The sequence below is a fragment of the Narcine bancroftii genome, chromosome 3 (genome assembly GCF_036971445.1).
Source record: "Narcine bancroftii isolate sNarBan1 chromosome 3, sNarBan1.hap1, whole genome shotgun sequence".
In the NCBI taxonomy this organism is placed as follows: Eukaryota; Metazoa; Chordata; class Chondrichthyes; order Torpediniformes; family Narcinidae; genus Narcine; species Narcine bancroftii.
The window spans coordinates 208,793,807-208,808,746 of NC_091471.1; the positions used below are offsets into that span (position 1 = coordinate 208,793,807).

Consider the following 14,940-nt stretch of genomic DNA (forward strand, 5'->3'; position numbering starts at 1 on the left):
TAACATTACTGGGTAAGGTTAATTGTGTTAAAATTAATATATTCCTTACAGTACAATACTTATTTCAAATATTACCAATAATACCACAAAGGTTTTATCAAGAATTAAATAAATTTAAGAAATTTTCTTTTGAAGGGCAAGTGCTGAGAGTTTCTTAAGACAAACTGACATGGAGTTTGAGCTAGGAGGTTTACAGTTATCAAATAAAAAAAATACTATAAGGCAGCTCAAATGAGGTTTCTGGCTTCATTTTTTGATGAGAGAGAAAAGCCAGCATGGATTAAAATAGAAATTGATAAAATAGGAGAATATCAGAGGACTTTATTTATAAATGGGAATAGAAATTAATATCTGGGCAGAGGGAAGCATCTTTGTTGAAACATTTGATTAATACTTGAAATAAGGTAAACAACAAAATTTGAATGGGGGGGGGGGCGGGTTGTCCTGCCTAAAATGCCTTTGATACAGAATCGACTTATTCCATTTTCAATGGAATAATCATTTTTTTTAACATTTGTTCTCAGAAAGGAATTAGATACATAGAAGATTGTTATGAAGGAAGAAATTTAATGTCATTTGAACAATTAAAAAATAAATATGGGATACAAAATAATACACTTTTTTGTTATTATTAATTAAGGGCTTATTTAAGAGATAATATGGGTCCAATAAAGTTATTACCAAAATGTGGTGATGTGGAAATGCTGATACGCAATAGATACCCAGTATATAAAGATATTTGTAAACTTTATTGCAGAGGGGACTTCCAAACAGGGGATACATAGGTCCAGACAGTGATGGGAGATGGATTTAAATGTTAACATTGATGAACAAAATTGGTCAGACTAATGTTAAGATACATTTAAATACTATAAATGTTAGATATAACTGATGTTAAAAATTATATCAAACTAATGTATAACTCACACCACAAAAGTTATACAGATTGAAATCAGACTTAACAGAGCAGTGTTTTAGATGAGGGCAGGAGATGCGTACTTTTTTCACATTTACTTGGCCCTGACCTAAAGTGAAATCATTTTGGTTAAATTTGGCAATTTTTTTTGGGAACAGGTTACCAGGAATTAAATTCCCACAAAACCAAATATTATTTTTATTATGTAATATTGAAGGGATAAGACCAAATTTGAAATTATCTATATATCAAAAAGAATTTGTAAAGATTGCCTTGAAAGGTACAAGAAGATGTATAGCAGTAACATGGAAATCGGACACCAACCTAGGAATGGAGCGATGGAACACAGAAAGGCATAGCTGCGTTCCTCTTGAGAATATTACTAATAATCTGAGAAATAAATAGGGTGTATTTTTGAAAATTTGGCAACCGTATTTACAAATTGCGGGAATTAATTTATAGATGCTTTCCCTAAGCTTCGAACCTCGTTAACCTTCTTGGAAGTATTAAAAGATACAAATGGTCAGAGCCGTGTTTCTATTCTTGTTTTTCTTACTTTAAAATCTTACTTTTTCTATGCTTTTTAAATTTCTACTTTTCTCTTGGGGGAGGGGAGTTTGTTTAGAGGGAGGGGTTTGGGGTTTTATACCATCACGTATAATAGATTTGATACTAATATTTGATTACTGTATTTTGTATTTGGCTATGATTACATGAATAGAAAATTTTAAAATAAAATTTTCAAAAATTTCTAAAACTTCCTCTTTTATTATATTTATCCAATACTTTGAATGTCATCAGCATCATAAGCCCCTTTCACACTTATGTCCCAGTAAATCGGCCATTCAGTGTCCCAGGATAGGAATGGGGGTTTGGCCTTTCACACTAGACCACTCCTAACCAGGACACAGAATGCTTTCACACTTGCAAGGGTCTATCCCCGGCATTTGGTCTGTTCTACCTTTAATCGGAAGTGCCGTGCAAAAGAGAGAAGTGATTGACCGTTTCACACTTGCCTGATCTCAAAGCCAGTGTCTGCAGGCGCCGGTTTTGATTTCACGCTTGTCACTTTAAAGGCAGATTGGCATTTGATTCCTGGGATCACTGGCAAGTGTAAGAGGGACTATACTCATTTGTGAGGACAAATAAGAGATACGTATAAGATGACTCACATACAAGACAACCCCAGAATTTCCACTTAATATGTAGGTTTTGAGTTATACTTGCTATACAAGAATACCCCTAGTCTGGCACTTATTACCTACCAGTGGAGTGATGCAGTTATAATATTTTAAAAGCAAGTTATTAAGTAAAGGTTTAAGTTTTATTAGCATATTTTAAAATAAACCATCGTTGGCTTCTTCAACAGGCTGTTTAAAGCATGCGCAGGGTCAACAGCAGTCTTACTGGGTGGATGGACCCTGTGTGAGAGCGCTGAGACTTCATCGTTAAGGTTCAGATTTTATACTTGACATCTAAGAGAACCCCCATTTTTAGGTGACAATTTTAAGATTCAAATTCAGCTTTATATGCCAACATATACAATACATACAAAGCCACAATTGATGAACAAACTCTGAAACTAATTCTATTTATAGTGCAAATCCCACAGAACAATTATTTTAATTGTTATGTGTTTTAAGCAAACATTACTTTGAAATGTTTATAGCATTTTACTTGTTACCTTGTGTATCTCAATCTTTATTCTCTGTAAAATAATAAAACCATTATGCCTCCAGGTTTAGTCAGTCAAACCTCTTTCATTGGATTTGCTATTCAGCTTGCTAATATCCAATTGCTGTATATCAAAGATCCTTTACATGCACCAACTCACATTTGAAAAAAGGGAAGTTCATGAATAGAACCTCTTGAATTCTTGTGGCCAGGTTTCTGTGAAATGGTTCATAAAATCCCTTTTCTATTGGCTAGAAAACACACAAATTCTGGAATATTTTGAATTTTTTTGAAAAAATAATCATGAGCAATTGGCCATTACTCATGATTAACCCACGGAAATATCCTTTACAGGTTTCAAATGAACTCTTCCCTACGGCAGTAGAAACAAAAAATGCCGTAGTTAGCAGGTCAATTGATATTTCTGTGGAGAGAAAAACAGAATGAACAGTTAATGTTTCAACGAACAAATAGAAGAGCTGTTACCTCACAGCTCCAGCAACACCTCTGGAGCTGTGTCGAGTTTGCATCTCCTCTCTGTAACTGCATGCATTTTCCCCAGATGTTCTGGTTTCTTCCCCATGTTCCAAAGACATGTAGTTTAGTAGGTTAAATGGCTGCTGTAAATTACCCAAAAGAGGTCGATGGTGAAATCTGGGGGGGGAGTTGATGAGAATGCAGAGAGAATAAAGTAGGATTGGTGTAAATTATAATGATCCTTCATCCGATTTAAAATAATAAAGCTGTTTAATTTTCTCTGGGTGATTTAGTGTATTTATCATTATGTAAGAGTAGAAACAATTATGGACATTGTTTTAATATAAACATTGCTATTGGCATTTTGAGTGACAAGGAGGATAAGGTCTGAGAACATGTATGTCCTTCATCCATTGTTCCTATACCTGTCATTGGACTCCACAACACACACTCCATTCGAAGCATTTTGCTAGGATGAGATGATTAGATGCAAAAAGAATGATTCGTGGATGCACTCGAAGAAAAGTGCAATATTCCCACTGATTCTTCAGAATTCCTGATCCTTTGATCCCTCATAAATTGCAAATTAACATACAGGATGATAATGAGAAACTTAAATCCACATCGGAAATACACACCACCCTACATAAATTATAGGATGAGCAAAACATCTTACAAATTACCACCCATGGCAGGCATCCCTGTTCCATCTATTTATTGTTTCCCATTTTGGCCTCAGTGGTCATTTTGGAACTCAACAAATCCAGAGCTGAACCAAGTCATCCTAGATCCCAAGGAACTGCCACAGAGGAATATGGGAGTTAATATGTGGGGGCTCCTATTCCATATTTTAAAATCTTTCAATTTTAAAAGCTCCACAATCTCCACAGTTTCCCAAAATAAATCCACTGATTCAAAGGAGAATCTCTTTAGTAAACTGTTTTGAGCCAATGAAACAATGCTAAATTACTCAACTCATTCAACAATGGAATATTCCCATCATCCCACAAATACATTTTTATTCAAACACATCTGGAAAATACAAGCAAAACAAATCATGCAAAAAAAGACTGTAAAAAGAATTTAAACCTTGGAAAATGGGATTTCACCTGGAAAAAAAAAGTGCACACATTATCCACAGAATAAATCAAAAGGGAAACAAATTTTAAACTGTTATACATAGTGTTCTCATTTACATTCCCAAGATGGTACAGAGGTTTTGAGTAGGACACTAATAAAGTAAAGCACGACCCCATTAAATTGTTTCTGCTCTCTTGCTGATTCTCTCAGCCTGCCAAATGTCCTAATTTGATATTAGCAAACAGTGATGTTCCCTCAAAGACTACCTAAACTGCAAACTGACTTCAAAACAATTGTGGCTCAGTTGCGAACTGGATGAAAAAAATATTCTTTATTGATCACAGTTATTTGTAAAAATCAGTGGGCATATTTGTTTTGGGGGGGGGGGGGAATGTGTAAGCACATTTAATACATTTTATAAAAACTTAAATCATGCCATTACATCATGTATGTTGGATGTTTTGCCAGTAACAAAAGCTTTTCCCCTCCCAGTATGCATCCACTGCAGTCCATTGCTCCAATTCAGAGGTATGACTGATTTGGTGGGCAGGCCTGCTGCGAAGTCACAGGCCTGAGGGTTGGAATTACATGGGTAGACAGCCAGCCCCAGAAGTGGCCAAATGGGAGGTCATAAACCCTAGGATTTGCTGAAATGGAGACAAGAGACCCCAGACATAACTGAGATATGGAGAGACAACGATGTGCTAAAGAGAAGCACAAGAAACCCAGGGACTGGATCAAACAATCTCGCCAATTGCAGTAAGATTAAGATATTGCAAAATCCACAATATTGCAGGTGAGGTGGGGCATTATACATCACCTATAGAAGTAGTCCCAGTCAGAAACTCAAGGCATATGGCATGTTGCATCCTAAAAATTACACAAAAAATATTTACTTTTATAATTAGCAGAATTTCAAGTTTAATACTTTCCTAAATCTACCTATCTCAGTCGTTTATTGGAGGACTTCAGCGAGCCATCTCCACTACTTGAGGTAATACTGGCAAAATCTGTGAAGGTCCTGATCCATGCAAACACAGAGCTTACAATAAAGGGATGAGAGGAAAGCCCATATAAATATGGTGCTGACAAAAATAAAATAAATCTATTTGTTCCTTACAATATAAAACTTAATGAGCATCTTTTGAACCTGCTCGAGCAATCATCGCCAAAACAGGGATAACTATATATTGAATATTTTTTTTCTCCACACATTAATCCCAGAAAGGCACTGCAAAACCACCTGTGTTTTATATCCAACTGCATGAAAAATTAAATGATCATGGTTGATTATTTTAGTGCCGATTACTGTACTAAAACACAAGGAAAACAGCAAGCCTGGGTGAGGCAAGGGTTGTTTGGAAAATGAGGAAAACCACATAGTCCAATATGGAAACTAAACATGCACAACAATTCCAAATGAAAAAGCACATTTTATTGCACTTAAGTTATAAGAAAATAAAAATTCTAAGTGAATCAAACCATAGACACAATCCCTTTTAGGTTTCACCATTACATCAGGCAGTTACATACTGTAAAGTGAAATACCTGAAATCTGATTTTTTTTTGCTTTAAAAACCAGACTATAAATTAACAGGAAAATAAAAACAAAGTATCTAACTCAAGGATGTTTAGTATACAGTGTTAAACCACTTTCACAGTTCATGTTGAATTTTAGATTTTGAATAATAATGAGACAAACAATTTAGCTATTTTACCTGTGCTGTGGTTCAGAACAAAACATTCGGTACAGTTTTGTCAGTAATTCACAGCAATAACTGTAGCAGTTGGATATTTCAATACTGTTTACACTAAGACTGACCAGCAATGACACCTTTTAATTTATATGCACATCTCTTAAATTTTGTGTTCTTTTTGCATTATGTCAGTAATCTTAATTTTTTTTGTCTGTTCCACTATAGTCCTCACAATAAAATTCTCTACAATACAGGCTGAAAGAGCTCCCACCCTAGGAATGTGTCCAGCATTGTCCGGAAACAAAAAAAACATTCCAATATGGCACTTAACTCTTCTCAATTTCCTCTTGCAAGCAAATCACACAATGCCATTCTGCATCTCCTTCTTTCTTTCAGCCTCTTTGAGGCACAGTTGGCTCAAGATTCTGTGGCAATTGCCTTTTTTAAAAGTCAAAAATTATTCATACCAGATCAAATTTAGAACTAGAATCTGGATGTGAAATGTCACAATAGAAGACATAGCAGCAAATTATTTGGCCACTGGGATTACAGTACAGGGATGGAACAACTTTAGCAAGACCTATTTCAATAATCTCAAGAACTCAACATGTCGGAGTTCTTTAAGCACTTAGATCACTCAGGATAATTTGCCTCTGAAGAACTATACAACCCTCATTACAACAATCTGGAAGCAGTGGTGAATAAATAGAGAAATACATGTTAATACTGTGATCGATTGTTGGCAACATTAGGCTTTTTATATATATATATTTATTTATTTTAATATATATATAAAAAATTGTACAAAATTCACAGTAAGGTTTCAAATGTTGAAACCTGAAAGGACAAACTGAGGCAGACATAACCCAAGTCTTTAAGAAAACCAGCTCTTGGCCTGATAAGCAGCTTGTTTAAAACACAACTTCTCAAATAAACTTCAAATGCCTTGCTGCTGTAACCTGGGTGCTGATAATCAATAAAAAAATAATAATTGCACTAGGCTTTATATCAAGTCTTTCCGGACAAAACTGCCCAGGGTTAAAGGGAAGTCAGATTGAACAAGACAATTTGTGCATCTGACCAAGTCAGATTCTGTCAGTTATAACATGTTCTCCCTTACTCCCTTTCTAGGCGATCCATAGGTCTTTGTGTCTTCATTGTGGCATCCTGTTGACCCAAGCCGGCATCCTGTACCCACCAACAACAGGGTGATGTACTCTGACTTAACGGACAGATGCATTCCTAGTCATCTTCTTCACTTCAGGTCCACGTCAAAGTCCAACACAAGCAGCTTTGTTTCCTCAGTCCCATTTCTGCTTCCTACTGCACACACAAGCTTTGTATTTGATGCTCGGATCCTCCAGACAACACCTCCACTACCCCCACTTTCCAGTGTAACTAAATTTCGAATGAACTCTCCGGTTTTCAGGTCCCAAAGTTTTACAGTGCCATCATCAGAGCTAGTTATCACAAAGTTCTTGTTGAATTGGAGGCACGTCACAGCACTTTGATGCTTGCTCGGCCCTAAGGAGGAAAACAAAGCTAATTAAACAAACAAGTCAATTGCTAAAAACGTTATACACCAGAGATAATAACATTAAAATCTCAGTATGTTTGTGAAAAGAACAAGGATTAACATTTCACTAACAAATGAAATGTATCATTCAAAATTAATTTGATCTGCATCAAAAGAATGATTTATACATAAACTTAAATGAGCCAATTCTAAAAAAAAGCCACAAATTTTGGAAGATTGAGAGAAAAAATAATCCACTATTTTCTAGCAATTTAGAAAGAAAAAGTTGATTTTTTTGTCGAATATATCCAAAACATCAGTGATGATTTGTAAAAATAACCTCAGTTTAATTCCTGGCAATCTTTAAAGATTTCCACGTGAGTCAGTCAATTGAGATGGAATGTTATGACCCTCCCAATCCATTTCCTATTGCTTATTTAATTGGATTGGCAGTGATTTCAACCATTGGTCACCTATTCCTCAAAATTCAAGTCCATGGGTTATATTCTACTTGATGATGATACGTTGTGACCTGTATATCTCACAATATGGGTGAGCAGTGCAGCTACTCAGTACCAAGCTACACCTTGGTCCGCATATGTTAACAAGGGCTATTTCTGTTGACTGGCAGCACTTATTCTAAGTCTTAAACAGACTGCCATGGTATGGGTTTAGTTTACAAAATTAATATTCAACATTGTTAATAGACTTCAGTGTATTAAAAGATAGCTATCTTATAGGCACGGGACAAGGAGCTGCAATCAGATATATGAGTTCCAGATTTTGCTTTTGCCCAGCACCCTTTACAGGTATGATAGAGATTAGGATTATGAATAGTGACTTATTTTTCAGTCAGTGTTGAGCCAGAAGAAAACACAATTGTTTTAAGGCCATTGTGGGCTTGGTTTGGATCAAAGATCAAGTCTAGAAAATCATTTTCCATTTGGTTCAGTGAAGCACCTTCCAATCCATTTATTTTCTCAGGCACTGAAAGATAGCTAATAGCAGAATTTACAAGTCACTTTAGAATCTTTTACTTAATTCTATTTGTATTCAGTACTCTATATTAATGCAATACAAAAATTATTTTGTTCACAAGCTAAATTAAAAAAAAGGACCAATGAAAATTGTTATACATAGCTTGAAAACAACCGATATTAACAGTGTAATTTCCAAAATGGATACCCCAGTGTGTTTATATTTTTAATCAAACAAACACGATGCTGAAGTGACTTAGTGGGTAAGGCAGCATTCATGGAGAGAAATGAACAGTCAACATTTTGGGATGGGGCTTATTTTTCAAGACTAAGGTTTGAAGGGAAGATACAAGCATAAATAGAGGAAAGGGGCCAAGAGGTAATAGGATTCTGGACAGCATAACCCTCTATATTTTTTTAATACATGTGCCTGTCTAAGAGTCTTTTAATGCCCACAATGTTTCAGTCTCCACCACCATTCCTGGCAAGGCATTCCACGCACCCAGAACTGTGTAAAAAATTTAGTCCTGATGTCTCTCCTAAACTTCCCTCCCTTAACTTTGTATGTATGTGTTTGCTGATCCTGGCCTGGAAAACAGGTGCTGACTGCCTCTCATAGTTTTTGCACTGTTTTTTACTCATCCCCATCTTTGCTAGTCTTCAATTGCACTCTCCTGTCTGTCTCTCCACTTCACTCCTACCTTTATCAGTCCAGTAGCCTATTACCTCTTGGTCTATCCCCAGCCTTTATTGCTAGTCATTTCCCCTTCCCATTTGTCTTGAAAGAGGGCCCCCACCCAAAGTGTTGACTCTCCATCTCTCTTTATGGATGCTGCTAGATCTGTCGAGATCCTTCCCACTTCTCATTGTTTCTTCAAGACTACAGCATCTGTAGTTTCTTGCAATTCTGTTTTTATCATCCAAGCTTATACTATTAATTATAATTACTATTAAATTCACTATAATTTTTCATAATTTAAATCAAAATTATTTTAAGCATTTTACATGACTATAGCATGTTCCAAGGAAATAATTTTGAATGGAAGGCACTGCTGTAATGCATAGAACAAGTTCTCAGACTTAATTATCTGTTTTTAGTGATGTTGACTGGGTGTTTATTAATTCCTGTTCACCAAAGATAATTCCACTTGAAGGTAAATTGAACTAATGAAGGCAGAAGTACATTGAGATTCAATGACTGAAATAAAACATTTTGAAAAAGGATTTCAATTCAACAAGTTTTGTGCAGAAAGAAACTTGCTTTTTATACAGTAAAACCCTTGTTTTCTGGAAATCAAGCAACCTGCATTAAAACTCACGGAAAATAAATACGTAAAAACACAGAAGTTTAAAATTGGCGTACCTTGCTGTTAGGTCACCAATCTATTAACATACAATCTCAAGCAACCGAAAAAGAAAATTCACTTATCTAGCATCTACCAATCCCCATAGGAGCCAGGTACCAGGGTTTTACTGTAGTTACCTTGTAATGTCTGTAAACATTGTCCTGTTCTGATGTCCCAAATTTTTACTGTGGAATCGGCATTTCCAGACACTAGAGTGTTGTCCTTCAGTTCCATTCCACTTGTTAATGACTGATGTCCTGTCAATGTGTGAATGCAATTCCCAGTTTCCACGTCCCAAACACGAATAGAGGTATCAAGAGAGCCACTTACTACATGGATGCCATCAAACTACAACATTGAAAGAAAGAATACTATTAGCTATTAGATTCATAAGGTGAGACCAAAAAGAAGTTACTAGTTTTCAATGTATTTTTAATTTCTTCCAACTTCATTATGTACAATATTACACTGAATACTGAACCAAAGTGCATACATCCAAGGCAGGAATTTCAAATGTGTACAAGAGAACTATATGACTGGTGTGTTTTCAGACAAAATGAGAAAGAATAGAATAGTTCAGGTCCTTCAGCCCTTGATGTTGTGCCGACCCACATAGCCCTTCCTAAAAAAGTACTAAACTTTCCCTACCCCATAACCCTCTATATTTTTTTCAACCATGTGCCTGTCGAAGAGTCTTTTAAATGCCCACAATGTTTCAGTTTCCACTACCATCCCTGGCAAGGCATTCCAGGCATCCAGAACTCTCTGTGTTAAAAACCTAGCCCTGATGTCTCTCCTAAACTTCCCTCCCTTAACTTTGTATATATGTCTTCCAATGTTTGCTGATCCTGGCCAGGAAAACAGGTGCTGACTGTCCACCCTATCTATGTCTCTCATAATCTTGTAGACCTCTATCAAGTCTCCTCTTATCCTTCTACACTCCAAAGAGAAAAGTCCCAGCTCTGCTAACCTTGCCTCATAACATTTGTATCCCAATCCAGGCAACATCATGGTAAATTTCCACTGCACCCTGTCGATAGCTTCCCCATCCATCCTATAATGAGGTGACCAGAACTGAAGGAATAACAGAGATATTTTGAGTGGACCAGTATGGGGGCAGAAAACAGAACAGTAAGTGGGTAGCAAGGGTGCACAGAATGCAGCAGATTGGTGGCAGAAGTAGACAGGAAAAGAATAACAAGAACTCAGGCATTGTGTGTTTAAATGCAGAAGACATGGTTGAAGCACTAAATTAATACTGTGCATAATATTACAAGTTAAGAGCATGCGTCCAAAGTAACTTCCAAAGGACACAGACATGACATTTTACATCTTAATAATTCTTCTTTGGCTTGGCTTCGCGGACGAAGATTTATGGAGGGGTAGGTCCACGTCTGCTGCAGGCTCGTTGGTGACTGACAAGTCCGATGCGGGACAGGCAGGCACGGTTGCAGCGGTTGCAAGGGAAAATTGGTTGGTTGGGGTTGGGTGTTGGGTTTTTCCTCCTTTGTCTTTTGTCAGTGAGGTGGGCTCTGTGGTCTTCTTCAAAGGAGGTTGCTGCCCACCGAACTGTGAGGCGCCAAGATGCACGGTTTGAGGCGATATCAGCCCACTGGCGGTGGTCAATGTGGCAGGCACCAAGAGATTTCTTTAAGCAGTCCTTGTACCTCTTCTTTGGTGCACCTCTGTCTCGGTGGCCAGAGGAGAGCTCGCCATATAACACGATCTTGGGAAGGCAATGGTCCTCCATTCTGGAGACGTGACCCACCCAGTGCAGTTGGATCTTCAGCAGTGTGGATTCGATGCTTGCGGACTCTGCCAGCTCGAGTACTTCGATGTTGGTGATGAAGTCACTCCAATGAATGTTGAGGATGGAGCGGAGACAGCACTGATGGAAGCGTTCTAGGAGCTGTAGATGATGCCGGTAGAGGACCCATGATTCGGAGCCGAACAGGAGCGTGGGTATGACAATGGCTCTGTACACGCTGATCTTTGTATGTTTCTTCAGGTAGTTGTTTTTCCAGACTCTTTTGTGTAGTCTTCCAAAGGCGCTATTTGCCTTGGCGAGTCTGTTGTCTATCTCGTTGTCGATCCTTGCATCTGATGAAATGATGCAGCCGAAGTAGGTAAACTGGTTGACCGTTTTGAGTTCTGTGTGCCCGATGGAGATGTGGGGGGGCTGGTAGTCATGGTGGGGAGCTGGCTGATGGAGGACCTCAGTTTTCTTCAGGCTGACTTTCAGGCCAAACATTTTGGCACTTTCCGCAAAACAGAATGTCATGCGCTGGAGAGCTGGCTCTGAATGGGCAACTAAAGCGGCATCGTCTGCAAAGAGTAGTTCACGGACAAGTTGCTCTTATGTCTTGGTGTGAGCTTGCAGGCGCGTCAGATTGAAGAGGCTGCCATCCGTCTTCAACAATGAAGACGCTGTTTACATCTTAATAATTAAGATGGTTAATAATGCCATGAACATACACAATGGCAAATTAGTCCATTTCAAGAAAAGGTATTTCTGCAGGCTATGAAAGAACTTTGACATTACCTTATGAATTGACAGCCAGTACCCTCTCTCCCCCACCACCAAACACCTTCCATCATATATCCCATTGATATCATCCTAATGTTGGACTGACTCCTCACAACCACCATCTGAATTATGACACAAACCTGCTATTTCAGGAGCCCATGTTAACCTTAAGGCATTGATGCAAAGGCAGCACCAGCCTGATTGCAACTGTTGACATAATTATTAGAAATAAATATATTGTGGCGGTGTGAGCAGTAGAAGAATCACAGCCACCACATTGAGGGTCATTAATGACAGTTTTTATTCAAAGGGCAGCATGTGCTCAGTTACCTGGTGCATTGTGACATCATAATCGCTGCCCAGGGTGCACGCTGGAAGGGATGCTGGTCTCAAAGAGAAACCTCTGACGACGCCATTTCCCCATGGCTGCCCCGCCACGTGGTGATACAAGCAGGGCTGGTTCGCCATGAAGATGTGCACCACCACACAACCCCCCCCCCAGAACCAGCTACGCGTCCTGTCACTTTGGTGGCCGGCCCCGGCGCTTGGGCGTGGCCATCTGCCCCGGCTGTGATAAGTTCAGATGGGCCGCTTTCAGGTTCCTCTCTCCCCTCAATGTCCAGGATGAAGGTTTCGCCGGACTGGTGCAAGACTTTGTATGGCTCCTTGTACGGTCATTGTAGTGATGCACCTTATGGTCCCCTCTGCACGAAAATGAACTGGACCGACTCAAGCTCTTTGGGGAGATGAAATGGTCGGGTGCCATGGCGTGCCGGGGGTGGGGGAGCTAGGGAGGCTAGTCGCCTGCGTAGGTCTGCCAGCAGGTTTTTGTCGGGGGCTGTGGTGTCAGGGTCTGGTCCGAAAAACTCACCTGGCAGGGAAAGCGGTGTGCCATAGATCATCTCCGCTGCTGAAGCCTGCAGGTCTTCCTTGGGTGCTGTCCTAATCCCGAGGAGGATCCAGGGTAGTTCATCCGCCCAGTCTAGTCCAGAGAGCCTGGCCATAAGCGAGGCCTTCAGGTGCCTGTGGAACCTCTCCACCAACCTGTTGGACTGTGGGTGGTATGCTGTGGTGTGGTGGAGCTTGATCCCCAGGAGATTCGCCATCTGAGTCCACAGGGCAGACGTGAACTGCGCCCCTCTGTCGCTAGTGATGTGCGCCGGGACTCCGAAACGGGGGATCCATTGGCTACCAGAGTCCTGGCGCACATCTCCGCGGAGGACTCCTTAATCGGGATAGCCTCTGGCCACCTTGTGGCTTGATCCACCACCGTGAGGAGGTAATGAGCCTCCTTGGACACCGGCAGGGGCCCGACGACATCAACGTGGATGTGTTGGAATTTGCGAACCGCCGGGTCGAAGTTCTGGATGGGGGCTCGGGTATGTCACTGGACCTTGGAGGTCTGGCACCTGGAACAGTTCCTGGCCAGTTCCACCACACAAACTGCTCCACGACCATCCGCAGAGTTGTCTTTACCGCTGGATGAGTGAGGTCGTGGATCGGACTGAAGACCTTCGCCCTCCAGTGCGGCAGGACCACTGGGTGCGGCATGCTTGTTGAGACGTTACAAAGCAATGTGTCTGGCCTGCTGGGCACCCAGACATCCTTGAGTTTGAGGCCCGAGATGGTGGTCCGCAAGGCCGGCGTTTCCGCATTGTTCCTCTGTGTCTGAGCCAGTTGCTCGTAATCCAGGCCGGGTGTGAGAATGTTGATGGCTGGACGGGAGAGTGCATGCGCCACTTTCATTGTCCTTGGCGGCCCTGTGTCGGATGTAGGTTGTGAACTCAGACACGTACAAGAGGTAGCACCGCTGTCTGGCGGACCACAGATCCTGGTCATCGCTAATGCTTGAGTGAGAGGCCTGTGATCCGTTAAGGGCCTGCCCTCGAGGAAGTAGTGGAAATAGTGGATGGCCAAATAAAGCGCCAGGAGCTCCCGGTCGAAGGCGCTGTATTTGAGCTCTGGTGGGCGCAGCTGCTGGCTGAAAAAGGCCAGCGGGCGCCATTGTCCATCAAGCAACTGTTCCAGAACCCCCACCACTGGTGTAGCTGAGGCGTCCACGCTGAGCGCCTCTGGCCGTGGGTGCACCAGTAGCGTGGCGTTGGGAAGAGCCTCCTTTATCGCGATGAAAGCCCTGTCCACCTTTTCTGACCATGATAAAGCCTTTTCTTTGGTGGCCATGAGCGTGATCAATGGGCGCATGGTGCGCATGGCTCCGGGGATGAAACGATGGTAAAAGTTCACCATCCCTGCGAACTCTTGGAGGCTTTTCAGGGTGGAGGGTTTGGGGAATCATTGAACAGCTGCTACCTTTTCCGGTGCGGCCCCAGCAGCTGAAATGGTGTGCACCAGGAACTGGAGGGACTCCTTGCCGAACTGGCATTTGGCCACGTTGACTGCGAGGCTGAAGTCTGCCAGCTGGGCAAAGAGTGTGTGGAGGTGGGCTTTGTGTTCATTGCGGTTGCGACTGGCAATGAGAATATCGTCCAGGTAAATGAACACAAAGTCCAGGTCTTTTCCAACAGTTTCCATGAGGAGTTGGAACATTTGGGCCACATTCTTTAGACCAAAGGGCATACGCAGGAACTCAAAGAGGCCGAAAGGGGTGATAATGGCCATCTTACCCAATTTGTCTGGATGCACTGGGATCTGATGGTATCCCCGCAAGAGGTCCACTTTGGAGAAGACCTGTCCACTGTGGAGGTTGGGCAGAAATCCTGTGTGTGGGGC

At 40.8% G+C, this 14,940-nt stretch overlaps 1 protein-coding gene across 6 annotated transcripts in view; it reads right to left on the reverse strand.

The window, feature by feature from the left end:
* Positions 1 to 5,560: 5,560 nt before the first annotated feature.
* Positions 5,561 to 14,940, reverse strand: part of fbxw7 (F-box and WD repeat domain containing 7) — a 343,484-nt gene continuing 334,104 nt past the window's right edge. For all 6 annotated transcript variants that reach the window (XM_069926460.1, XM_069926459.1, XM_069926457.1 and 3 more), the window contains 2 exons: positions 9,821 to 10,031; positions 5,561 to 7,368 (listed from right to left, as the gene is read on the reverse strand). In XM_069926460.1, coding sequence (XP_069782561.1) covers positions 7,100 to 7,368; positions 9,821 to 10,031 — 480 coding nt within the window. In that variant the 3' untranslated portion in view covers positions 5,561 to 7,099. The remainder of the gene's footprint in view (positions 7,369 to 9,820; positions 10,032 to 14,940) is intronic.